Source organism: Tympanuchus pallidicinctus, unplaced genomic scaffold (genome assembly GCF_026119805.1).
Source record: "Tympanuchus pallidicinctus isolate F22 unplaced genomic scaffold, pur_lepc_1.0 scaffold19, whole genome shotgun sequence".
NCBI lineage: Eukaryota > Metazoa > Chordata > Aves > Galliformes > Phasianidae > Tympanuchus > Tympanuchus pallidicinctus.
In genome coordinates this window covers 11,455,009-11,482,477 of record NW_026294710.1, presented here as the reverse complement: position 1 = coordinate 11,482,477, position 27,469 = coordinate 11,455,009, and the positions used below count along the sequence as shown (strand labels likewise).

The 27,469-nt window shown below is 45.5% G+C and overlaps 1 protein-coding gene across 2 annotated transcripts; it reads left to right on the top strand.

Moving 5' to 3' along the window:
* Positions 1–550: 550 nt before the first annotated feature.
* PROSER2 (proline and serine rich 2) lies at positions 551–24,901 on the top strand. Of its 2 annotated transcripts, none has more exons than XM_052681237.1 (4): positions 551–673; positions 9,879–10,095; positions 20,469–20,721; positions 21,227–24,901. In XM_052681237.1, the coding sequence occupies exons 2-4, from the start codon at positions 9,910–9,912 to the stop codon at positions 22,201–22,203; spliced, it is 1,416 nt and encodes a 471-aa protein (XP_052537197.1). In that variant the 5' UTR covers positions 551–673; positions 9,879–9,909; the 3' UTR covers positions 22,204–24,901. The 2 variants fall into 2 exon arrangements, with proteins under 2 accessions (XP_052537197.1, XP_052537196.1); XM_052681236.1 differs by having other exon boundaries at positions 20,469–20,724.
* Positions 24,902–27,469: the final 2,568 nt, after the last annotated feature.

The following is a 27,469-nucleotide window of genomic DNA, read 5'->3' as shown; positions in this document are numbered from 1 at the left end:
TTCTTCCATGTGTTCAGGCACTTTCTGCTCCACAGATAACTCTGCCACCACAGCGTGGACAAGAAATAATGATTTCTGTAAGAGCTGTTCAAAGGCCCTTCCTAAAAACAGCCTGAAATTGTTACAATGGCATGGGACATAAATCAAATCACTCCTCTGATGGCTGACATAGCCTTGCACACACTTTCTATAAATAAATACCAGGCGGTATGATGATAAATTAATAATAAAGAGTAGATGGAACGTGTTGTCGAGCTGCTATGGGCAGCGCTGCTGAACACAGCGCGCAGAGCTCTTCCCCCTTCAAGACGCTCGTGAAGAAGCACGCAGGCACTTGGCAACTTTGTATTGCTGTCACGCACCCGCAGCCGGCACAACTCGGCCATGAGGGGTGCTGGAGGTGGATCCCCGACCACTGACAAAGGCTGCCGTCCCGCCCGGGCGAGGCGGAGCCGTGACGAAGCGCCGCTCCCACCGGGACGGAACGCTCCGCCCTGTCCCCGCGCAGCGCTGCCGCTTTAACCGCCCGCCGTGGGTGTTGGCCGGGCGCAGTGCGCATGAGTTCGGCTGCTTGGCGGAGCGTGCGTTTGGCTTGAGAGCGCTCGGAGAACTTGCCGTCCTTCGTCCTTCTGCTGTCCCTGTTAGGAGAGGCGCGGATTTCTGGCAGCAGCCGGTGAGTTTTCCTCAACTCTCTCTGCGGGCGCTCCTTCTGAGGGACTTTCCCTTCCCGCTCCTCTCCCGTGCTGCCGGGAGGAGCCCTGCCCTGCCCTGGGGTCTTTCCCACCGCTCTCCGGGCGGACCCGCGGGTGTCCGTGTGCCGCTCCGCCTGCCCCGGGTCAGTCTTCCTCAGGCGCTTCTCAGCGCCGGGTAGGAGGAATCCGGCATTGGTCTTACTGCTCGCGAACGGGTGACTTCTTGTCTCGAAAAGCGATCAGGACGGCGGCTGCCCCGCTCGGCTTTTGGCCCCATTGTTTTTAAACTTCCTCCAGGCAGTGCGCTGTGACGCACCGCGCTGCTGTCTGCTCTCCGGTTTCCAGCGGAGAAGTGGTGTGTGATGTTATGAGCGAGGGGAGAGAGACCGGCACGGCGCGGGAGAGGCGCTGCTGGGCGGGATGTGGTTCGGAGTACGGGCAATGGGAGGAAGAACTTCCAGCAGAAACCTCAGGCTGCCCGGGACCATCCAGCCTGGCTGTGAGCACCTCCAGGGATGGGGCACCCGCAGCTTCTCTGGGCAGCTGTGCTTCACCTCTGAGTAAAGCATTTCCCCATAACGTCTCACTAATATCTCCCCCCTTTTTTTTACCTTAAGGCATTCCCCCTTGCTTTATCCCTGCCAGACAGCGTGAAAAGTTATTCCCTGCTCTGCTTACAAGCTCTTCTAATTCCTTGGATTTTACTTCCTTCCCATATTCTGTTTAAAAATGCACGTGTGGCAGCAAACTGTTACTGGCAACTTTAATTAAAAAAAAAAAAAAAGTGAAAGAGTTTATACGAGGTTTCATACCAGTGCACTGTTAAACTTCAGATGTGCTGACATCTATGGTTTGATCAGGTTGAGTACTGGGAAAAAAATTCTTCTTAGAAAGAGTAATGAGGCATTGGCATAGGCTGCCCGAGTGGTGGTGAAGGCACTGTCCCTGGAGGTGGTCCCAAAACATGGCGATGTGGCACTGAGGGATGTGGTTGGTGGGTCGATGGATGGACTAGATGATCCTAGTGGTCTTTTCCAGCCTTAATGATTCTATACTTGGTGTTATGGGCTGACTAAGGGTGATGGTAAAGATCTGTTATGTTCTTCATTGCTTCCTGACTCTCCAGAATGTAGTTTTACCACTGGAAAAACTGTTGGCTTAAACAGCAGCAGATTTTAACTCAAAATATTTTCCCTACCCTCTGTCAGGTTCCTGTTCTGTCTGGAGAAGGTGTGAGAGGCAGCTGGTGCTTCTGAAGGTTGTCAGCCTGGGTAGTTGAGGCGAGGTTTGGTATGTGTAAGAGAAACCACAGCCTTCCAAATGCTACAGATTTTCAGCAATTGAAGATCTTAAGGGCATGTTTCCCAAAAAGCTTTGGGTTGGGTATGGCACCCAGAGGAGGCGGCTGGAAATCTGTTGCTTTTCATCCTGCGTGTGAGCAATACCCAAGAGATGATGCAGGCAAAAATTTTGGAGGGTGGCTGTCTTCTTTTTATTATAGCAAGGATTTTAAACTATTACAATGAAGTATCAGAATGTAGTGATTGCTTTCTCTCCTCTTTCTTTTATGAAGCGAACAGAAGGAAAAACTTCCTTCTAAAGTGAAGCCTGAGTCTTCGAAGCTTTTGCAATTTCTAGCTTAAACTAATACAAAGATATTATTTTCAGGCTTTTCTGCAGGTCCTTGGCTATGCAGCATTGCAAATATTCTTCATTGTATGGCTACTACTGTACAGAATAACGATTGTGGATTTCTTCCTTCCTTTGCAGTGATAATATCTGTGTGAGTCGGGGGGGGGGAGAGCTGGTGTTTAAACAGGAAAGAAAAACACTGATTACTCATAGCTGAAAGAAATAGTGCTGCAAAAACCTGCAAAAATTCTATCTTTCTCATTGTGGGTTTGCTTTCAGTCCTTACAACAGAGAGTGAATGAGTAATATCAAGTTTTATGACTAGAAGTACAAAGGAAGTCTGAAATGGGGAAGGAACGGAAATGCTATGTTAAATGTCTGTGCTTTGTGTATAGTAAAACTCTTCTCCTCTTGATCGTAGTTGCTTTTCCTTCTTCATATGCATGCCTCTGACAGAAATATTAACCAAGAATGCTGGCAGAGGGACTGGCTGGTTGGATATAGGAACGAACGCTGTAACTCCTTGGCAGCTGACAAGTCACAGACTGACCGACCTTCTAAAATACTGGAGCGTGAAAATAAATGACAATAAAAGTGGCTCTCGAAGCCAGCCAGACAGGCTCTGGCAAATTCTGTTGCCACATCCTTCCGCTTATTTAATTAGAAAATAGAAGCAAGTAATTTTAATTTCCAGTGTAACAAACTGCTTAAAGATCTCCCTCCCAATTAGGTATTTACTGATCATTCCTATTACCAATTAATGTATACGAGACAAGCATTTACTGCTTTGTTTTGCCAATGCTGTTTTCAGCTCAGTTCACCTTGGGCAGGTAGACCTTAATGTGCTTATGTAGGAATTAAATGACCATTAAATTAATTTCTTTTTAAAGTAAACATCTACTTTGTGCTTTCAGTGTCTTCTGCCCTCTTGTATCATCACAGCAGTCACTGATGAATGCAGGAAAGCAACACAAAATCCTCTTGTGAGACGTGACACAGAAGCGCTGTGGCTGAACGCTGTCCTGTCCTTGTGTGTACTTCCTAAAGCAGGATTTGGTTCACCTTTGTGATGACTGTAGCAGTCATTATGTAATGCAGCCTTAGACCATGGTGATGCTACACCTGTAATGAGACAGAAGTTGACTAATTACAGTGGAGTCTGAGCCTAAAATTCTTGGTGTAGATTTCATGTTTCCAAAATGTTGGCTGTCACAGCACCGCCCTGATGTTGACTGAAGTAACTTTAAGAGAGCTGGATGCTTTCTTTGCTGCAGTTTGTACAACATTGCTTGAAGTCAGGGGAGACCTGAGCCATCTCCTCCAATTGTTGGAAGCCCAGGTAGTACTGGACTGGACAGCCTTGGCTATCAGGTGTTTTCCCACTATGCAGATACTGATCATCAAATCTCAATCACAGGCTACCAGTGAGAGCCCTGTCCTTGTGTAAGATATTAAGCTAAAGAAAGCTAACTGCCTGCCACTGAGCAGAGTTTTATTTTTAGTTGTGATAGGGAAGGATTGGGAGTACATTAGGGATGTTTCTCTGGTAGTTTAACCTGCAGTGTTACGCACAAAGCTTTCCCAGTGGTGCCTTAGCTGTAGGCAACGGGATTCAGCTGAAGTTGCTGTAATGAACTGGGAACACAGATTAGTTGCAGGGAATGAGGCAGAGATGCATAAGGACCTGCTTCACAGTTTTCCCCTGCCAGGTTCTGTCTTCAGGCTGGATGAATGTGACATTGTGAAAGCCTGCAGTGGCGTCCCACCCTCTGTTTAAAAGAGGCAGCATTTCCTTAGCAGTGGAGAGAGAACGAGGGGACGGATACCGACAGTTCTGCAGGAGGCTGCTTGCCTTGTTTTGGCTTAGCTGTGTACAGCAGGCAACAAAATTCCAAAGGTATAGTGTCTCAAAAAGGCTGTTCTTGAATATCAAGAAAAACCAGTTAAGAATGAAGCATGGTACCGAATCCTTCTTTCTGTCATTTGAGGCTTGGATTAACATGCTCAGAGGTGGGACCTTTAAGTGTTGTTTCTGAGCAAAACGTGATTTAGAGAATTCAGTCTAATGACTGAATTATTGTTTAGCAGCTGATGGAAACATTGCTTGGTGGTCATTTCATTTAAAAGTGGATTGCAACGTTTATTTGGGCTGTAATTCTGTAACCATTTAGGTGTGTGATGAAATGAAAGCAGCTGGATTCAAGTTCTGCTGAACTGGTGCATTACCCATGTGTGCTTCTGCTACCTGTGTACACAGGGTTAATTATTTCGTTGTTGGCAGCTCTTGCAAATTCAAGCACAAGCTGTATGAATGACATCCAGTGTGTTTCTAGAAGCTCCAGCTTCCAGATTTAGAGGACTGAGAGAATCTTTGTTTTTAGTTCTAAAGCCAACGGATTTTGTAGCTCTCAAGTCTGTGGAGAAAAGTCTGGAAGTTTGTTACAAATGTACCATAGAAATGCAGGAACTAGCAAGTTTAAAACCAAATATTTAATTGAAATATTGCATTCTGGGAGTCTCACGTGGCTGTTAGCACTGTAATTCCTGAAGTGGTTGGTGTGTGTCTGTCCCAGGCCACTGGGCTGCCATGAGAGCACCCAGAGTTCCCACTTTGCTAAACATTGTTCCAACTTGTTTGGCACCAACTCTGAAAATCTCAATCAAAATGTTCTTTTCTTGCTATTTAGAGGCTCCCTATAGGTTGGGGCAGGGTGTTCTTTTTGTGTTTCCTTTTTTTGTTGTCTTTAATGGTCAGTGTTTCTGTTTGGCCAAATGTGCAATGATGACAGCCCTTCTCTAAACAAGGGCAAGAAGTGTTACTGGACTTAAGTAATGCTACCTCTGTTTTGGACAGCCAGAATTTTGTTGTGATGTGAGACTGCATTGCAAGCATCTGTGCTAGTGATGTGGAGAAGAAAACTGAGTTGAACTCTTGGCTGGTTTTGATTGACCTCCACTCCTAAAAACTAATGTTGTTGGATGTTAGTCCAGCTTTGTTAACTCTTTGTGAGAACAGCCTACAAATTTACTGCTTGATTCCAGGGCTTGTCTTTGCTAGCAAAAAGGGCTAAGCAGCACCTCAGGTTGTCCTGCATGCTCCTAGTTGGCCAACTTGCCCGTGGTGTTTGGCTTTAGTAGGCAGCACTGTCATTTGGTCTGCTCCCACACAGCTCCAATTTACTGTATATCACAGTAGTAGGAAATAGCTCGCCTATAAAGCTCAAGAATTTCCTCTATATTTCAGGCAGTGAAGAAGAATGTGGCTACTGAGTAATCTGTAAGGAGGAAATATGTCCACCCCACTGGATCAGCCAACTTGGAGCAACGTGCAGCCACAGTGGCTCAGCAGAGACGTGTCCTGGGCCAGTCTGTTGTAGTAAGCTGTCATTTTGTATGGCTGGTTCTGAGGTATGCTGCAGGAACTCTTAATGCAAGGAGATTTTCATCGTGTTGTTGGACACACATACCTGCCCTGTTTCTGGAAATCCTTGACTGCGACATGCAGGAAGCTGAAGGAATTCCTGCTCTGTTTACTTTGTTTTAGATGCACTCCTCCCTCAGCATCTGCTGCTAGCTGTTGTCAGAGGCAAATAGCCATGCAGGTTCTCTGGCCTGCCCCTGTACCATCATTTTTTATACAGTGACTCTCTGAATGACCTCAAAGTACTTTCAGATGTTTGGGTTTGTCAGTTGTGTTTTTCTGTTTGTTTTTTTTTGTTGTTGTTTAAAGCAAACTCTCAACTTGAGCACAGCCTCTGAATACAAGATGACTGACAGAGCACAGAGAGTTAAGCTCATGTGTTGGTATGGGTGTGTACAGTCAGCGAATGAAACAAGCGTTCAGGTTCACTGGCCAGTTCTTCTGTCCCACTTTATCACTGCAGAATAGTTGCTGAAAACCAGGCACTGTGTTTGTGCTGAGCAGCCTCAGCCTAGGGATCTAGCTTAGGAATTTAGCTGTTCTCACCAAGCGTCCTCTAGAAATTCTGTGTATGGTGAAGAGAAGGAAAGACCGATATTGCGCCCTTTAAAAAACGTGTAACAACTTCCCAAAAAAGCAAAGTTGACTCTACCTGCTTTGATTGTGTTGTGCAGTAAATGGGGGTGCTGGCTTTTGGCTGCTGGCTGACACAGCGCCTGTCTCTGGCCTCTCAAGGTCTTCCATTTGTGTGGAATTGATCTCTTGTTTATTAAGCTGGTTTTCACACAGGATTATTAATATATTTTTCCATCTCCTGCTGCAGAAACAGTCCCTTGCAAACACTGGAACTGAGCTTCAGTCAGAAGTAATCTTAGTCAGCAAACCTATTTTAAAAAAAAAAAAAAAAGCCCACAACTAAATTGTTTTCCTTAAAGGACAGACAGCACTTTATCTTTGATGGCACTTTATTACAGCCTCTGAACTGCGTGCCCCTGCCAAAGCAAAATTAAATCTTTTGGAGGTAAAACTCAATATTTCAATTTCTTCCTCTTACCCTCTGCCAACGTGCATATGTGAATTGTGTCCTCATCGATACCTTGTGAAAGCTGGTTCCACTGTGACCAAGAAGCAATCATTTTCACTGACAGAATCACAGCTGCCCTGTGATGGTTGTTTATAATATCCTGTCACGTTTCTGGACCCTAGTATCAATAACAAAACATCCAAAAAAACCTCAGAACACTGTAATGTGCTGAGCAGACCAGGAGGCAAATCCTGTAGTGAGCAGTTTTAATTTGCAGTGCATCTCTGAAGGTCAGGAGGAGCAGCCGTCTGTCGCCCTGCTGTTCTCGCTTCCTCTGATGATGGTTCCCTTATTTCTGAACCCTTACTGGTTACCTTGGCAATCCTACTGACACAGCCAGTGGGGTCTCCTTGAAATTCATTGCATCGTTGGCTATTTCTGTCCCAAATCCACAAAATGAAGAGGGGACATAAAAAGGGTGAAGTCTTCTGTGATAGCCATGGTAAGGAAGGGAATTTGTCTGTAAAACGTGCTGTGTGTATTGCAGCACTGCACATCAGCTGTGGCTGCATTAGGCATTGCACAAATATGTGGGAGCAGCTAATCCTTAATGCACAAAAACATAGCAGAGGGGAGAAGTAATGTTTGGGAGCTGCTTATGACTTTAACAACCTCTAACGTGTGAAAGATGGTGTGGAAGACAGAAGAAGGGAATTGTTTTTTCATCACCCCCTTCCTGCAGGGTGACAGTTTATTGCACCTCTCCTGTGCCTCTCTGATATGAGTGGAACCTCCAAAGAAGGCATGGCTTACAGCACAGAGGCAGAAGCAATGCTTGATCTTGTGTGGGAGGCTCTCCAAACCAGCTGCAGGTATTCACTGTCCAGGAGCTTATGGGACATCAGAGCCTGAACTCCAGAATGAATAACAGGACATTATTTGTTGGCGTTTAGAACTCATGGCTTTGGTTGTTAGTGCTGAATCTGGGTATTCCTCAGTAGACAGTCTCCACGTTTTGATCTCAGCCACGGTCCCTGCAGTGTTCTGGAGCAGTGAGCTGTGACCTCTCCTTGTAGTGCAGTCCATAAAAAGTTCACCGACTTCTGAGTGTAACTGAAGAAATCTATAATGCGTCAGTGAGGGGCTGATCAGTTGTGTCATGCCCAATCCCTGAATAAAAAGTGATGTTGGTTGGGATCACTACCCACCTCTTGTTGAATGTCAAGGGGAGTGTGCACCTCTAATGGTCCCTCACTGGAAAAGTACTCTTTCACCTACGCTTCACCCAGAAAGTTAGGAGATGACATATTAAGTCAGTGGGAGGCTTCTGAGAGTTTTGGAGCAGTCCAGTGCCTTGTGACTGTTATATCTATGTTTTATGTGTTGCTCTTAAACTCCACTAAAAATGACAGCCTTTTTCAGTATGGCTTTGTGGTATGTGGCAACCAGAGGCATGGCAGGTGCTGTGATGTTCTGATGTACGCTTGTCTTGTGTGGTTCTTAAAGCCATGACCAGCAGCACGTTTCTGCCTCGGTGGTAGCACTGAAGGGCCATTATCTCGGGGATGCACTGTGACTACAGCTCATGTTATTAATAGAGGAAAGCAAGAATGTTTTCCTGGGAAAAATCAAGGTTAGATCATATCTTATGAACATCAGGCCTGGCGATTTTCAGATACTTGTGTTGTGGAAATCCAGCACTCTGTTTACTCGGTTTGTGCTTCCAAGAGTCGTTGGACCGCAGCCTGGTTACGTTGTGTGGGTGTCTTCCCACAGGACAGATGTTGGTGCTGCAGCATAGAGGAGGGAGCACTGGTACATAGCTCAGGTAATGCCATAGCTCTCTCCTGGGAGGAAATGATCGGCGAGATGGAATTGTTGCTCGGTGCTGGCAGATGTTATCTCACTGCTATGAAACGCTGATCAGCTCACAGGGAGGCTCTGGTTTCTCATCTCGGAGCTGACAGTGGTAGGGAGGAAGGAGAAGCAATCCAATTGAATTGGAGATGCAGGACTGCCTTTGCTTCTCGTGTCACCTCTTGAGCTGTGATAAAGGGAGCAGCACTTGGGAAGCAGGGCCATCTAATTTCATTTGCGTGCTGTCAGGGTCACGTTATCTAATTCCCAGCTGGTGCCATGAGACTGGTACCTCATAGCCAGCTGTTTTGAGGAACGTGTCACTGCTATTTCCCAGTCACCAGCAGCATGGCTCAGAAGATGGGCTGTTAAAAGAGTGAGGTGTTTTGCTCCTCAGTGCAGTGCAGTTTCTTATTGCAGAGAAACATCTTTGCAGCACATTAAAATCGGTTTGTGCTTTCTTTCCTTCCCTGTTTGTGCTGTTAGTGCAGAAGGGTGACGCATGTCTGTGTGATACTTGGAAAACGAAGAAAGGATTCTGCTGTATTTTGTGATCTGATAATTCAGAGACATATTACAGTAGGATGACTTAAAGAACAAGAGCTTTGTTCCAGTAAGTGCTGGTGCATGTCTGTTCCAGTAAGCATCTTCCAAATGTGCAAGCATTGTTTCTTCATGGCTGAGTGAAATAAAAGCTTCGTAAGCTTTAAAATGCAATCTTACTGTATGATATGATGGTGCAAAAATGGAACTGTGCTCTGTTCATAGGTCTTGAACCAGAAGTAGTCAACTTAAAGCAGCTTGAGAAAACAGTTAAATTCAGTGTTGTTAGAAAATGAACTGGGTTCTGTTTCTCTTATATAGATAAATACTGTCTGATAAATTGTTATAAGCTTTTAAAAGCTGAAGACGCTTGAAATTGGGTCTGTTAGTCTCTCAATCTATGGGGTTTTAGTACTCTTGATGATGCGTCATAATGGAAAACAAAAGCTGAATCTGTAGGATGGATTTTTATGTAGAGTCTGTGCTTGTAAGAGTAGACGTCTGGTTGGAAGCACATGGGATGGGATGCATCTTGCTACGTCAGGTTGTTAAAATCACTCTTACAGAGTAAGATTTTTTTTCTAAAGGTGCCCACAGGTGTTAGGCATGTTCCAGAGCTATAAAGAGATGCTTTATAATAACTTACATAGAATCTTTTTACTGCTTATTTTCCCCTCCTTGTATTTGAACCTGTGTTTTCTGCTTTCAGAAATGAATACAACTGGCAAGCACTACGTAACATGCTGATGGCATCCTGTGCTGCACTGGGATCGATAAGTCCAGAAGGTGTGATGCCTAGAAATCTCCTGTCAGATTTTCCTGAAGCAACACCTGAAATCTCTCTGAAGCGCACACTTGGGAGCATGGAGAGGGGCGGTGGTGTGGAGAATTGTGGCAACCAAGCTAGATGCAAAAACCTTGCCATGGTAAGTGCTTAATGAGCCTTATGCTTAGTGATGCAAGTTACATGAGTAGCTTGGTTCATAGCATGGGGTTGTTACTCTTTTTTTCAAAGCCATGATCTCTGTGAGTTCTGGTACCAAACAGTGGGCTGTGGACTTGGGTGTTAATGAGCTGGAAGACCAGAAGTAGGTACTCTGATGTGGTATAACAGCTTGTTATTCTGGTCTGATTGCCTCAGAAAGCCTGAAGAGTGCTTTATTATTTTATTAGAGAACTGGGAATGGGTTTAAGGAGCACAGATAAGTTGGTTCTGTTGCCTGCACGTAGCTCGCAGTTCTTTGCCTCTCTGCCCTCTCTTTATAAGTAGTTCATAAAGGAAGGTGAGGGTAGTGCTTGGTTCAACGTATTGTTTCTTGCTTAAGTTCTTTGTTGACAGTACTGAAGGAAGGTCTCAGTTTATTCCACCTTCATGCAATTAGGTGAGTAACAAATACGTCACCATAAACAAAGCTGTCTTTGGATTAGCGAATATGAGTGTGTGGCCATTTAAATAGTATGTGAGTAATTGAGGGAGTAGGATGCACTTCTGCATTTTTCTAATTAGCAGGATGATTCAGGCAATGAACTCAGCAGGATAGTTTGTACTGTGACATGCTAAGCCTAGAAAGCAGGTACAGATCCTCATGCATTTTCAATTATCACAACCATTTGAAAAGCATCCAATTTTGATTGAGGAGCGAGCACTCTGGTAGAAATGTTTTCCCTAGATGGGAATATCGATCTCTGTCTCGCATTAAACATGAAGTTAAGTTTTCCATATCTGTCCTTCTGCCCTCCTTGTTTCCTTTAAATGAAGTAGCTTGTTGCTGTGAAAGAAGTGATGAAAATAAGTTGGCAAGCTGATATCTGTGTTTTTCAATGCAACTCAAATGCTCTGTTTTGCACTACTTGGTGAGCTTTTTGGCAGCTGAGGGCTGGTTCTAGTAAGAGTACCACAACTTAGTTAACATTCTGCTGCATCCTTCAGCTTGTATTGCTACTTGAAACACAAAATAAATAGTACTGCATCTAATCCCTTAATTGTTTCTGGTCTGCTCTGGAGGAGAGTTGGAAGAGTGAGGGTAATGGAGGTTGAAGTAAGAGCCAAGTCCATTTGGACATGTAATGAGCAATATACCCTTAATGTTCAAGGAAACTGCATGGATCTTGGAGAATTAGAATGGGAATTGCACTTCTAATTCAAGAATTACAAGTTCATTTTATGCTTTATACTTTGACTCTGGTTTTCTGGTGTCACAATTCACAGCCAGTCATGTTTCCACGAGTTTTATTCTTGGCTGTGGTAAAAGGCATAAGACTGGTCATTTGGAAAATAAATAAATCAGTATTGAATAATGAGGCTATATATAAATGAGTCTGTTTGTGCAGTCTCATCCTGAGTCTGCTGTGTCAGGAAATGACATAGGTTACCTTAATCTAACTAGATCTTACCATGTGATAACCCGTATGATGATGCATCAGCTGGAATTAGAATCCCTCCCTAGTCCTAAGGAATAGCCTTATCTTTTGGGTTACTTTGGACGTGGAAAACATTTCACAGCAAATGTTTCACGTAAAGCAGTGAGATACGGCTCCTCATGTCCTGAACATTTCAAGGGAAGCCAGAGAAGATGACAAACACCTGATGGCCCATTGGGAAGCAGGGGATAGCAAAAAGAAGCGCAGCAGTGTGTTTTCTTGCAGGCTTGTGCTGCTGCAGCTTTCTTCCTGCCTGATCACAGAAATGAAGTTCTTAAGCTTTTCAGTGTCAAACTACAGTTGTTGTTAAACATAATCTTTGTGTTGCTTTTCAAACAAACCAAAGGATGTGGTAATGGAGACAAACACTTGGACCAGCTTAAGCCTGTGCTGACAGCTCTAAAGCCGGTTGACTGCTGGCTGTTCTGTATATTGTGTGTGTGCTGGTATCCCTTTTTGTGGAGCTGGTTGTGGGTTTAGGGATGGTTAGGATATGGATGTAAACTTTCATGTGCCAAAATGTGCTTAAAACAGAACTAAGTCACTGTGACTCTTAGCAGTCAGATGTTGTCAGTTGAGATGTATTTAGACAGACTTCTCAGTTTATCTACACACACAACGGAGCTTTTATTTAATCTCTGACAATTGTGGTCAGGTATTTTTTTTCTGAATGGGCAGTGAGCCATGGATGTTTGTTCTGTCACGATTTGCAGTAAACTTTTCTCTGTAAATCATAGGTATGTGGACCTGATTTTTACACCATCAAATTTATCACAGCAGCTGAAGACAAGCACCAGAACCTGTGCTTAGATGGGCAGAGTGTTTGCTTTGATATTCTCATCTCTCATCACCACCTAGACCTGTTTCCTTTCTCCGGATCTTGTGGCCATAAATGCTCTTCCAGGAGGATGTGAATTTTCATGTCCATTCTGGCTTCTCTGTAATGAGGGTGGTGTTAGAACAGATCCTCCACAAAGGCACGAGACAAGTGCACTCCTCCATGCATGGGCTCTGCTGCGCTATGCGAGAGGGAGGGTAAACAAAGATGTTCTGCTCTGCTTGGCAATTCCAACTTCCAAAAGCTGTTCGTGAATGATGTTCTCTGATAGGTGCTGTGAGGATTAACTCTCAGTGAAATACATCTGCAGCAATTTAAGGACACATACTCTGGAGACTAAGCTAGCTCTTCACTTTCCTCAGTTCATTTGTCCCGTCCCTTAGAGGAGGTGTGTGCAGGCTAGCTTCTTAAAGACAAACCTCACCTCTTCACTCCTGCAATTGTACCACGTACCCATTCTCAGCCACAAGTAACTACTTCAGTTTCTGGGTGTGAATGACATGCTAGGGCAGTATCACCTGCTAAGGTCATACCAGGGGATGATGAGTTGCTGAAGTGCTGATTTGGAACTGCACTGTAATAAGCTGTATGAGTGTCTTGGGTGTTGATGACTTCAGTACCTTTTGTATCCTTATCCAAATGTCTTATTGAGGGCTAGGCTTGAGGGTTAGTGGGTTGCTTGTTGATCTCAATAGGCTGTGCTGTGCTTTTTCATTTTTCACCTTCACATCAGACCAGTCCTTGGTTAATGTCCCAGTTATCACTGCTCTTTGGGGATAGTGGTGAAGTCAGTCAAGTGGCCATTTCTTTTGGTCACTAATCAAGTAACTTAAGAGTCACAACCGTGTAACAATTTAAGAGGTGTCTTATTCTGTTATTTTGTGGAACAAGGCTCTTCTGTGGCTCTCACAAGATCTGATACCCAGTCGTTGAAAATGATTCATTATCACGGATGCCTTGTGTAGTTCTGATGACACCTCCAACACTGAGTATGCAGACAAGGCAAGTAGGCATCGTGTGAGTGGTCTGAGCTTTAGTATCTTGTTCCCCACATTTAACTTGGGGCTCACCTAGGCATTTCACAGTTATCTCTTACAGCCTAAAAACTAGTTGCTGTTATCTTTATCCTTTATTGATCAGTACAGATGATGCAAATGCAGCAGACTTGGTTTTAGAAGTGCATCTTGCTGCTGTCTCTACCCCAGCCCCTCTGAAGAGGTCCTGGGATTCCAGTGTGGCTTTAGGAATTCAAGAAAACACATGGATTGTGTCTCTGCGTGACCCTATCCCACACAGCTGCATTTGGTTGGGTGGCAGCTGTTGTTTGCAGGGCACAGAGAGAGAGTTATGCTGTGCTTCATCCACTTCAGGTTGATGGTGTCATGACTTAAGGAAGAGAAGTCATACTTACCACCAGCAAGGCAAACAGTGAGGAGGAAGAGGAGTTTGGGGATTGCTTCCTTCAGTCTGGGAGTACAGGACTAGGGGTAAGGTGCCTGTCTCCTAGCCAGGAATGACCTTGCTGTAAAATGTGCTGGTGAGAATGTTGTTGCTGTAGTGCATAAATTGCTTTCAGGATCCATAAACTGCATCATTCTGCTTCAAAGCAGAATCAAGTGGGTGATGATTATTCCAGCAGGTGGGTAGCTCTGCTCTCTTAACCTTGCTGATAGGCATTCCTGAACCTCCAGAGCAGTCTGTCTTCTGCCCTTTTACTTTCTCATTAAGCAAATACTTGGATTCAAATTGCTGTAATATGTAAACCAATTTCCCTTTGTCTTTGCTTTAGACAGCATAGAGAAGCTTTGTTGCAATGAGCCTGGTGGTCAGCCTTTTGTGGCCTGTAATACATACAGGGCTGTGTCTGCCTGCCACCCATTCTTTGCTGTTTTAAAAATACGCACTGCATTCTTCCAACCTTCCTGCACAGCCAAACCTACTGGCAGCACTCGTGGCTTTGCTGAGGGCCCAGTCCAGCTTGGCTGCATCCTTCTGGAAGTTCAGTGGCTGGATCAGAACTCTGTGTTCTGTGTGAGGATGTGCTGTGATTTCATCACCCTGGTTAATATATCCCAGGATGATGTTTGCATACCTCAGTGGTGCTTTTCTCCCCTCCACCCCTCTTTACAGCGTTCAAACTGACCTGCAGCTACTTCTGTCTTCTATTGCTTGTTGATCATCACTCTGTTTGTGCAGCATCTTCTTTCCAGCTGAAATAACGTGTGGTCTACCAGCACGCCGTATGATCATGAAGGTGTTACTCTGTCCCACTCTGTTCTCAAAGCTGCATGTTTTAGCATGAGGCTGCCAGCAGATACCAAGTTAATTGTTTACTCTTAGGAAAGTACCAGATAACAGAGGTTTGGGCTAAATCTATTCAGGGCTTGTCTTACTTCATTATTTGATTTGGGGTGCATCATGCTGCTTCTTATGAACTTCTTTCCCATGCCTTTCAGTTATATTGACACCTTCCAGTGATCTCATCTAAGTATGAGTTCCTAAGTATAAGGTTGTGGATGCCCCAATCCTGGGGGTATTCAAGGCCAGGTTGAATGGGGTCCTGGGCAGCCTGCTCTATTGTTAGATATGGAGAGCGATGGCCCTATTTGCAGGGGGGTTTGGAGCTTCGTGATCCTTGAGGTTCCTCCCAACCCAAGCCATTCTATTATTCCTTATTCATCCATTAGTATATTTCCATTAGTATATTCTATGCCATAAAGCCTTCCAATCAACATGCATCACATCTTGTGCTTACACCTGTTGCCTAAATCAGTGAACCTCTCAGGAGAAACTAGATGGATGTGAAATGATTTGGGTTTTTTTGTTTGTTTGTTTTTGTTTTTTTGTGAAAAGCATTAGTGACTACAGCCTGAAAGTTCTTTTGCATTTTCTCAGGTCATTCTAAAATAGAAATTAAGGGGATGAGCTGAAATAAGCTGAACTCTGATACCCAGAGAGATGTCTTCAGAGCTTAAGTAGATTCAGTATTGCTTGAGCTTGCGTTTTTCTTAAAGGCAGGTGGGTCTTGTTGAGTCCATTGTTTTAGTTCATCCTGTTTATTTCTTTAATGCTTCTAGGTCTTTCGTTTCCTCATCTACAATCAATTGACTATATGCTCTGCTAATTATTACAAGGCACACAGGCACAATTATGCTAACAGACTGAACATAACAATATTCACTATTATAGTCTTCTTCCACAAATGAAGTGGTGTTATCAAAATCATCAGATAGTGGGTTGTAAAGGAAGTGCTTTTGGACACAGCACGCCGGCTATGGAACTCGCTGCCGTGGAATGCTGTGAATGCCAGCCCTGTAAATGAGCTTAAACAATACCACGAATTCATGCTACAGAGGCTTATTATGGGCTATTAAGCACATAGGTGTGGATACAACTGGGAAGTCCTTCAGCAGTGTATTGTTGGAAATGGGCAGGATGTAGGGAAGAAAAACACAAATGCAGCGTGTAGCAATGTTGTTCTCCTGACTCCGTTCTGCCCTGAGCACCAGCAGGTGCTGGCTGGGGGCAGCCTGCTGAGAAAGTGGGCTGCTTTGGCTCGATTTGGACTGGTTTGGGAGTTCTTGCTCTTGTCTGTAACTCACTTGATTCTAGCTGAAGCAGTGGAGCTGTGCAGCCCCTCCTGTTTCACTTTTTTATGGATGGAACCAGAAGTGCTTTTTGTTTTAATCACTGACGGGTTTGTATCCATCCTGATGCTGTCCTTATACTCAGAGCTTTTGTTTTTCCCCACTTATTTTACAAGAAGGACTGTCTCATGTTATTAGCAGGCTCAGGTGTAAGTGGTGCTCCACTGATCTCTTCCTACCTAATACAATAGCTTGTTCCCTTTGTGTTTTCTGAGAGGCATTCAGTTATTTCTCTCCCAGGAAACCATAACTCTTAACTCTTCAGCACGTTAATCCTTTGTGAAGTGACTAAGTCAGTTGAATCCAGTGTTGTGGTACTCGGCTGGACAAAACGAAGCTGTTAGATGTGGGTAATTGATTCTGAAGATTGCTAGAAGACCATTAACATGTAAATATGTTCAACTGTTGTGGATGTCTTGGCAGCTTGCTTTTAGTCAAAGGATCCCAGGTCAGGGTATGATCTTCTGAATTTCTTCTGGACTCCAACATGGATCTTTGTTCTTCTCTATCTCTCTCCTTCAGGGGCCAGTAAGTATAACCAGCTCAGCTTCGTTAAAAGGCAGTGCAGTTGTGCATAAACTTCAGATGAATTGCCTGTGACCATCAAGCAGCTTCATCTTCCAAAGGGGCGCTGGGGCTGAGCTGCCTCTTACTAAACAAAAGTTAGCATCAGAGATACCAAGTTGTGCCACGTGCCTTGGCGTGAGCAGCAGTCAGTGTTTGAGAGCTTTTTGTGGCTTTTTAGTACTAGCGGACTCTCTTGGACAGGTAGGAAAGGGATCATTTCTATGAAATGAAAAGCTGGGGGAGTTGAACAGGACTGGAACAGGTTGCCCAAGGAGGCTGTGGATGCCCCATCCCTGGAGGCATTCAAGGCCAGGCTGGATGTGGGTCTGGGCAGCCTGGTCTGATGGTTGGGGACCCTGCACACAGCAGGGAGTTGAAACCAGATGATATTTGTGGTCCTTTTCAACCCAGGCCATTCTATGATTGAAGGGAGGGAAGAAAGAAAGAGCCATTTTTCTTTAGGCACTTCCTGTTTGGCATAAGCAGGAAATGTTAGGCAGCACAAGGCTCTAAAATATTAATGCCAGCTGAGCATACTTGGCCATTTCAGCATCTGGAATTTCTTCTGTCTGAGAGTCCTTTTAATCCTCAGCTAAGGCACAACTTTTAAATGTAGGCTCTCTGTAGGCAGTAGCTGCTAAAGCAGGTATTGTGTGTGTGTGTGTGTGTGTGTGACTTGGTTTGGGGAGGTGTGTTTATGTATTGAGTTGTGAGTTACTGGAAAGAATGATGGTAACTGGGGAGATTCTTCTTGGACTGTTACTAACACAGATTATTCAAGGAGAAATGAGGCCTGGAAAACCAGCCCAGAAAGAATATGAACTGTTCCATTATTTGAAATATGTGGAAAATGAACTAATTAGAAATAGACCTGGTAGCCTTAATCATAGCTGGCACTGCTTAGCAACAACAAAATTCTTCCCATCTTTCTGAAAGCTCTATTGCAGTATAAGGTACCCACTTGTATTACCTACAACATGCTGCTGTTCTCAGACCAGGGGCTGAAATTGCACCTCTGAGCTCCTTTGCTTTGACCAACCTGAGTCACTGGTAGGTTTATCTTAATTATCTTTGCTATGGTGGCATGTCTAGAATGGAATTATTGCCATCTTAGAACTGAAACTTGCTTTGCCTTTAGAAATAATATTGCTCATCCTCTAGAGCTGCTGTATTTTTATTTCTGCTGTCTGAAATGACATTGGTCATCTGGAAAGGAAGCTGTATAAAGAAAGAAATGAAAGTGCTAACTGAGATGAGGTTGGCCTTTCCAATAATAGACTCATTGAATGGGTTGGGTTGGAAGGGACCTTTAAGACCATCCAGTTCCAACCCCCTGCTACAGGCAGGGACGCCTTGCTCTAGACCAGGTTGCTCAAAGCCCCATCCACCCTGGCCTTGAACGCTTCCAGGGAGGGGGCATCCACAGCCTCTGTGGGCATTGAGTTCCAGTGTCTCACCACCATCACCGTAAAAAATTTCTTCCTAACATCTAGTCTAAATCTACCCTCTTCCACTTTAAAGCCATTTCCCCTTGTAATGTCACTACATGCCCTCTATAAAGTCCCTCCCCAGCTTTCCTTCAGTCAGCAGCAGGAAGGCTGCTATAAGGTCTTTCTGCAGCCTTCTCTTCTCCAGGCTGAAGAGCGCCAGCTCTCTCAACCGGACTTCGTAGGAGAGGTGCTCCAGCCCTCTCATCATCATCATCACAGCTCTCCTCGGGACCCATTCAACAGATCTAGGTATGCCATGTACTGCAGATGTATTTGTAAAGGGATGGGTACTTGTTTCATGTAGTGCCACACACTGGATCTGCTGCCACCGTGAACCTCTTAAGCCAAAAGCCCTTTTTTTGCTTTGCCTGCGGATGTCTGGCTCTTGCGATGAGCTCACCCACAACAAAAGCTTCTGGGAGTCCTGTCGGGCTGGAGCTACCACCTACCAAACAACAGCTCCTTTCCTGTCATTCTCTCACTTCTAGACATAGCAGCCCTATGAGTATTTGGGTGGGGAAGGAAGGAGATTGCAACATCCATAAAGGGGAAAGAAAAAAAAAAAAAAAGGAAGGCTTGTCTGTCTCACTTTTCAAGTTCAGCTGTAAAACTTTCCTTGGACTTTGAAAACTGAGCTTTGCTGTGCAGTGAGTTCAGGCTGTGGAATATGTCAGCCTTTGAAGTTAGTGCTTTAAATAGGCAGCTGCAAATGGCATCCAACTTCAAGCTGTTGTAGCAGTTCTGCTGGAGTCTTCTGTGTTTCGTGCCTTTATTTACAGGGCAGTGCAGTGAAGAGCCCTGAAGCACTTATTTTTCTCATCCTGTACTGTTTGAAGTGCTTGGAAACTAATTGCTCCTCGATACAATGCAGTGTTTCATAGTTCTTAATCTGTGGGCATTCTTCTTCTTCTACAGAGGTGCATTGTTCCTGTTTTTAATGCCAGAGATGAGGGTAAAAGCTTTGTTTGCAGTAGGAGTTAACAGGTTGAACTAAACAGTTGTTTTTTCTTTTTCCCTGTTCTAATATAAGGCCTGAATGTCACAGTGAGTTTGAAGCACTTTTCTGCTGCTCCAGCAAGAAGAGTCTTCAGTGTTTGTAATGCCTGCCTTCAGCTATGTGCCTGAATTGCCCTGAACTGAGGTCGCCTTGTTAGGGGCATGAACAGCCATACGTCCTTGGAGAAGTCAAAAGCAGAGAAGAGAATGGAATCCATCTTTAATTGCTTTATTGGTGTTTTTTTTCCTAAGTTACTGGTGGCAAAATTTGCAATATATGCATAGTGAGAGAGAAGTTCAATCCAGAAAGGGAAAACCTCACTTCCCAACAATGCTTAATTACATTCCAGAACTTACTTAGCTCTCTTGGGAAATGTCCTTCCTGTATCTATTGTCTTCATATGTTGCCTTTCTTAATCATTCTTGGTCATCTCCGAGCTTCTGGAAAAGTGTTTCCCAGGGTGGAGGTAAGAGTTTGCACGTTGCTGCCTCGCTTCTCATGGTGATGTTGAGTTAATCAGGAGCACTGACTCATGGAAAATAAGGATTAGATGATTGAAGTGATTATTTATCACTTTTGTGCTCTACAGGATTGTTTCCTGCTGGACGAAATAGCCCAAGGCGTTTTACTGCTAGGGAACACATCCTCCCAGTAGTCTAATTTCTTTCTTTCCATAACTCGAGAGATTTCCAGAAACCTTTTCCCTTCTTCTTACTGCTCCTCTGTAATCTATGATTGAATTCAGGGTAACTCAGTTTGCAGTGGTGGAGCCATATTTCAGCTCCAGCTCTGCCTTCCTAACAGCCGAGTCCCCCTAATTTGCTCTCAAGCAAAAAGGGAACAAACCCATCTGTTGAGCTGTCCTGAATCTGCCCCGTCTCTCTGCAGCTCCCAGCCCTCATCCCTGAACCTGTCACAGCGACTGAAATGGCAGCTGCACTCTGGGCTTAGCAGATGTTCTCAGCACGTGTAAAGGCGTAGTGCTGTGTGGTTTGTTTTAGTTTGTCATCAGCTGTTGTGATCTTGTTAGCAGTTTTCTTAGTCCAGCTCAAACAGACACCAGTCTGCTGAGTTGAAGTTAGGCACTTCAGAAAGGATGAAAAATCAAATGCTGCTCTTCTGCCAACATGAATGCAGCTCCTGGCTGTGTGATTGGGATGCCTCTTTGGGAAGGTGTGGCACAGCAAGCAGGAGATCCTTCTCATGAGAACACTGCCTGTTGCGTTCTGCTGCTTTCCCTCTTTCAAACCAGGGTTCTGTACTTATTATTGGTGTACTTCTGTGTGCTTATCTGCAGGGCTTTAAGATTAATGTTTATTCTTTTTTTTTCCCCACGTAGGATGATGAGAGTATGAAGTACTTAACTCATGAAGAGCAGGATGTTCTCACATTCTTTGAGGAAACCATAGATGCCTTAGAAGATGACTTGGAGGAACCAGTCCTACGTGACAGTGGCATCCACTGTCAGTCTCCAAGGTCAACAGAAGAAAACGTGTCCAGTCATTCAGAGACTGAAGATATCATTGACTTGGTGCAGTCAACACCTGAGAGCAGTGACCATGAAGGCCCTCCCAGCAAAGATGCAGAACCAGGTAGCAGTATTTCCTGAAAATGTTTGTTCCTTTTGACCCAGCTGTGACCTAATCCAGTTTTGATCAAAAATCAGAATGTGCAAAAATTACGAAGCCTTTTGACACACAGTAAAGCCAGCATGCAGAGTGAATGGTGGGAGGAGGGCAGCACAGTGATTTGAACTCTGGGATCCTCTATGAGATGTCACTGCTTGTGGTTCAGTTATAGGCGAGATGGGTTGAGTTGTTAGAAAGTTTGGGGGAGGTGGTACTGATGTGTGCTGACTCTCAGCAAAAGGAAACCCTTGTGTTCTGCTCTGTGTGAGGACTTGGGTGGGTGGTAACGCACTGGTTGCCCAAGGAGGCTGTGGATGCCCCATCCCTGGAGGCATTCAGGGCCAGGCTGGATATGGCTCTGGGCAGCCTGGTCTGCTGGTTGAACTAGATGATCATCGTGGTCCTTTTCAACCCAGGCCATTCTGTGACTCTGCGACTTAATGAGGTTGTTGTTGCTTTTTCTTTTAAGTGTTGGATGCTACCCGGAGAGCTGAGAGCCCCAAGCCGGCTGTACCTGCTGACCTTCCCCCACATCCCTCTGTAGCAGCACCACAGATGTGTGAGACTCTGCCTCCTCCACCTCCTCCTGCAGTGCAGCATCCAAAATTGCTTCGCTCTGTCCCCACTCCACTCATCGTGGCCCAGAAGATGTCTGAGCAGCAAATGGAGAGCAGGGTGCGTTTCCCCAGCGCCCTGAAGGAGGGGAATTCTGACAGGAAGAAAACTGTGGTAGCCAATGGTGATTATTTTGCAGCTCCAAAGCACCCTCCTGCGCCCGCACCCAAACTGCACCGGTTTCCAAGCAATATCAATATAACAAATGTCAGTGGCAAAGAATTCAACGAGACTATCTCAAAAGCAGCAGTGAACGTACAGGAGCGGAGAGCTCAGGTGCTGGCCAACATCAATGGGGGATTTCTGGCAACTGAATTGGAGGAGAGGCAGCAAAAAAATGATTTCTTGTCGCGCAACAGAAGTTCTTCCTTAAGGGATCTCTCCTCTGAGCAAACGCGCTATGAGGCCCTGACAAAACTTGGCCTTGTGAAGGGAAAGTCAGCTCAGGACCCAGTGCATCGTGGCCCAGGTACTCAGCAGCTCGATGTGCAGCCCAAGCAGGCAGACGCTGTTCCCAATGGATACCAAAACATCCACGAGGCTTTAAAAAGTGAGCCCAGCCCTTTCCTTCCTACGGGCAAAACTGTAACAATCAAACCAGAGGTGGCTCTTAATGCTAGCAAGGTCACTCAGCAGAACACAGCAAAAGGTTTTAATGATTACAAGCAACCTAACCTAACCCTGGATATGCGGAGGAGGTCAGGTTCACTACCCAGACCTTCAGGATTTCGATCCCAGGGGGTAACAGTGAAGTTTTCTGGCCGTGGCTCAACAGAAGAAGCGAGGAGAGAGGCACTGCGTAAGCTGGGACTGCTGAAAGAGACTGCATAGTTTGGATGGGAATGTGACAGTGGAGGGGAAGTCACAGCTTGACTTTGGGCTGGAACAATCCTGATGGGATTGGGATCAGATTGGAAGGAGATATGGGAAGATCTCTGCCTCAAGCAAGCTAAGGAGATGCTGGTACTGCAGCATGGCTGTTAGTTACAGACTGGCACTGTGTAAGGCCATATACATTGGTGGGTTTCTGCCCTGCTTCTTGTAGAGAGACTCATCTGTTGTTCTTTGTGGTTAAGAATTTTATTTAAGTAATGCTGGACTGTAGCAGAGGACAGCTAGTTAATGAAGTGTACAGTGCAGTATTGTTGTACATAGCAAACTGAATGGACAATCTTCCTTTTGCTCTTTTTAAAGCCAAAAATCCCACGAGAGCTCTGTCTCGCACACACGTCTGTGTTACGGGAGCTCAAGATAAGTCAAAACTGGAACTTGTGACCAGTGTGACACTTCAGTGACGCTGTCTGTATTATCAGGCTTTGCTTTCATTCCCTTCTGGTGGTGGACTCTTCTGCTCTGTGCCCGCTCAACCGAAGACTGTGCAGAGGGCAGCTCCAGTTCTGACCTTCTCACTGGAGCAGCGCAGGCTTTGGAGTGGGTGACTGCATTATTCTGCTGCTTTGCTCAAAGCTGCCTTCCTTTCTTCCCAGCTGCTGCTGCTTCCTGGCCCTGCCCTCATAACCTGTGTCCAGTGCAAGGCACCAGACAGGCCTCAAGGATACGGGCCCTGTGCTGCTTTCTGCACTGCCAGCCAAAGAGCCTCCTGACAATCTGCAATCCCAGCTGTTCTGTAGGAGAAGCCATAGGAACGAGTCAAGTCCGTACCAAATGTGAGAGGGTTCTGTCAGAAGTCTCACCTTTCATCTTGGCGTTCCCATGAAGAAGCTGTTGCTTTTCAACACCAGCTGTACTACACTGCAAAGGTGTAAATTCTGATACTTCTAAAAAGAAAAAAAAACCTCATTTGATTTTCCTCTAGTCTGACAGACCTAATAACCCTCTGCTCAGAGCCTTATTTGATTCTGCCCTGCCAATACATAACAAATTACAGCCAAAATTCCTGCAGGCTAAATGGAGTCACAGGAGAGAGTGGGATGTAAAAGCACATTGCTCCTGGAGGGTCCACGTTAGCGTATTTTGCCTTTGTTCAACAGACATGCTTTTCATGATGGTCCCAAAATGTGTGCTGGTATGTTTTGGGATTATTATTTTTTTTAGCATAGATGGCAAAGCTGCTCTTCTGTAGTAAAACTCCCTTTCCTTTTCATACCTGAAACTATCAAAACCAGCCATTAAAAACCCCAATGCCAAACCCCAGCCTCCCACACAAGCAGGAGTTCTCAGGCTCTCTCTCTAAAGGAGAAAACTCCTTTATTCTCTGCACTTTCTGAAGCCCCCAGCAGCCCCCTCTCTTCCCTGAGAAGCTGATTCCTAACCCTTGGAGGGGAGGAGGGGAGTGGCAAGGATAGAAACTGCCGCACCCTTCAGAGGAGCTCTGACATAACTGTGATAAACAAGTTTGTATTTCTTGTGATAAAGTATTTCAAACCTGCTGAGCTGTATTTGCAAATGAAGCTGTTGTGAAGGAAGAATCTTCTCGTCGCTGTTAACCTGCCTCATAAGTTAAAGATTTTGGTTGTTGTTTTTAATTTATCTGCTTGCTGCTTTAAATGTTTAATTGTGTTGTTACGGTATCCGGACGGTTCTGTTGCTCAGTAATTCTTTGCAGCCTTTTTGCTGTGATCACATTCCTCCCTGTGACAGCCATACTGTACATAAGCACCCAGTGATTAAGAAATGCAGCCATTCCTCAGGCTGGCAGAACAGTAAGCATGCATAATCAAACGTGAGAAGTCCTGCTGGAACAAAGAAGGCGTCTTGTATGCTGGAAGGAAATCACATTCTTATTTTGCTGGGATTTCAGTCTGCAGTCCTCAATTTGGAAGAAAAGGAAGCACAGAAAAGCATCGCAGCACCTGCTTCAGTGCTGCCTGGGCTGGAGTCTCACATGTGGACAGCATGGGGCTGATGCATCATAATTTATTAATGTAACCTGCTAAGTCAACCTGAATGTTTCATGGCCCCTGTGCTCGTGAATGCTGTTAAAGACAACTTTACATTATACATGTGAGGGATGTACTGAGCAATCTTCACATCTAATCGTTCCCTGCCAGCTCTACTTTGGGTTGTTTACAGCTGAGAATCCAGGCTAAGCGAGAGCTGGGGGAGGTGACACTCAATGTCCCACTGAAATTCAGCCGTTCACTGACTCTCTAATGGAACTCTGCTCAAAAATGTATCTCTGTAAATTTTAATGTTTAATACCTAAAGCTGCAGTGTGCTGAATTAGCTGGACTGTGTTCTTTCAGCCTTGTGCAGGGCCATGTTCTCAGCTGCTGGCAAGTGGGACTCAGCTTTTCATTCTGTCCCCATGGATGAGGCATTTGTTGTAGCCTTTCACCATAGCAAATATCCAGTTGGTAAACTCTTCACTGTGCCTAAAACTGTAGTGAGTAAAGCCATGTGCTATATGAAGCTATGAGTCTAGCTGCTAATAATCTGTATATAACCTTATTTCTGTTTTGTGTACCTTGTTTTGTGTGTATATGTTGCTGTGGTATTTTTTCTTATGTTAGAAGCAACTGTCTTGCACAAATCCAATAAATCCTCTATTAAATTGAGATAAAACCAATGAATTTCATTCATTATCGTGGTAGCTTGCCTCTTCCTTCAAGGAAGAAAGCCACTGTTCAATGGCTAATAACACTAATGACTGTTACCTTCATGCAGCTATGGATGTGTGACCCACAGCTCTGTCCTGCGAGCAGGACTGGGCAGGAACCCAAGTGCTGAAGCCCCAGCAGGGGCTGAGCCCTCTTCTTGTGCACTGCCCCTGGGTGCAGATACACCAAGCTTAATGCAGCTGCTATAAGCTCTCACAGCTGACTGGGAATCAGGCCTTTAGTGCAGTACTTCTCCCTGCTCCCCTCACCTGCACAGTTCCTTCTGGTAACAACCCCTGCCTTGCTTGCATGCAGGATGCACAGCATTTCTTTCCTGCAGGGCTGACTCTCAGCTTATAAATAACTTTCCCACTGAGGTAAGGAGGGTCCTCAGACTGCATGGAGCCAAACCCTTTCCATGAGGACACACCCTTCGCTTTCACGTTTTTCATGTGGGCTCCCGAGCAAAGTGACCTCTCCCAGAGGAGGAAACGCCGCACTTCAAACAGCTGAAGGGTCAGCAGTGTTCTCAGCTCAAGGGATTTGGAAGAGAAGATGGGTGGTGGCAGCCACTGCTTCTCAGCCTGCAGGTTTTCCACTGGGCCCTAATAACCTCCTGCTGTTTGCAGCCAGCGAAATAAAAGCAGAAGAGGCTTGGGTAACTTCAGGATTAAACTGAACAGGTGTGAGGAACAGGAGAGCACCCAGCTGGCAGGCGTGCAGGGCTGCTCAGCTTAAGTTCCTCTTTCATTTGTGAGTCTTCGTACTTTCTGTGAGCTGTAATTAATGTTTTGAAGAGCCTTGAGCATTCAGAGGCACCCCGAGCTCCCGGCACCCACTGGAGTTACAGGAGTGGCAGCTCCAAGCAGCTCGAAAGGGAGGTGGCATCACACTGTGACCCAGGACATGGAGCATCTGCACGTGGCCCTTCCAGTGACCAAGAGCATCAATCTGAGAGGCTGCACTGGAGGAGGGATGAAAAAAAAAAAAAAGAAAGAAAAAAAAAGAAGCAGCTAAGGCATTTGCTGAAGGTTTGAAATTAAAGGAAAATAAAAGAAAACCCTCTTCAGCCCCAGAGCTGGGCACAGTTGCAGTTTCCAAAGCCCACAGGATGCACATCTCCATTGACAAAAGCGGTCCGGCTGCTGCTTTGGTCCCTCCCCTCACAGTGGCTGTGCCCTCGTGGATCCAGGATCCCAGCTGTGCACCCACAAGCCTGCAGTCACCCAGCAGCTGAACAACAGCCTGGGCTCTGCTCTGAACTCCAGCCTGTGTAAGTTACTTCCCTGTGATTCAGCCTCAGTTCGCTCCATTACAGTGCGATCGCTCACTTCCTTATTGGTCCTAGGAGGTCACTTTCACCAAACTTCCAACAAACATCCCCCATGTTTTCCTGTAATGCTCTCTACCTGTTGGGCTTCTGTTACTGCACGTGTCATGGAGCTGTGTGACTGTCATCCCCTCCTCTCTGCCTGCTCACCCAGCAGAGGGAAAACAGCACACACAGAATATAGAACAGCCTGTGTTGGAAGGGACCTCAAAGCCCACTCATTTCCAGCCCCTGCCACGAGTTGGTTCCACCACCAGCTCAGGCTGCCCAGGAGCCCATTCAACCTGGCCTGGAGCACCTGCAGGGATGGGGCACCCACAGCTTCTGTGGGCAGCAGTGCCAGTGCCTCACCACCCTCTGAGTAAAGAATTTCCTCCTACCTCAAACCTAAATCTCCCTTCTTATAGTGTAAAGCCATTCCCCCTTGTCCCATCAGTATCCACTCATGTAAAAAGTCCCTCTCTCTCCTGCTTATAACCTTTCTTTAAATACAGGAAGGCTCCTCAGAGCCTCCTCCTCTCCCGGCTGAACAAGGTACAGCAGAAAGAAGGAGATCACTTCTTCATATTTAAACTTCTATTAGGAAACAGTTGTCAGCACATTTCTATTTCCAACATAGAAGCCAGCGCCAGGGCAGTCGTAAAGCTCCACGACACAGACAAACTTCATTACCTTGGAACATTTCCTGTCTTCCTAACTGGATTTCGTTTGCCTGATTAGGTTTAATTTTTCTTTACAACATGAGTTTTGTAATGCGTCCGAGCCCAGGAAATGGGCACTGTCTGCCCAGTGCAGCCTTTCCCAAGCATCCCATCCCAAGTGCTTGGGCTCTGCCCCACGAATCGCTCATGGCAACACCCTGCACGCAGCAGCCGTGGGGTGCCTGGAGCCAAAAGGCAATTGGCTGTGATTTGGGATGAGCCTCGCAGGTAGCAGTAAACCCACAGAGTGTTTGGGCATGGGATTGAGCATCGCAGGATAGCTCCAGTTAGAAAAGGATCCACTGGGAGTCGTCATCACACAGTCATCACTGGAGCCCCAGATTGGAAGAGACCTTTAAAGGCCCTCTGGTCCCCCTCCCCTGCAGTGCACAGGGCCACCTACAGTTAGATCAGGTGCCCAGAGCCCCATCCAGCCTGACCTTGAATGTCTTCAAGGATGGGGCATCCACCACCTCTCTTAAGTTTGCAGTGATGTAGAGTTGGAC

Excerpts from the sequence above, each read along its gene's own strand:
- PROSER2 (XM_052681236.1), top strand. The coding sequence starts at position 9,910 with ATGCTGATGGCATCCTGTGCTGCACTGGGATCGATAAGTCCAGAAGGT. Across the intron at positions 10,096-20,468 it reads GATGCAAAAACCTTGCCATG|GATGATGAGAGTATGAAGTA; the intron begins GTAAGTGCTTAA and ends TTCCCCACGTAG. Across the intron at positions 20,725-21,226 it reads CAAAGATGCAGAACCAGGTA|TGTTGGATGCTACCCGGAGA; the intron begins GCAGTATTTCCT and ends TTTTCTTTTAAG.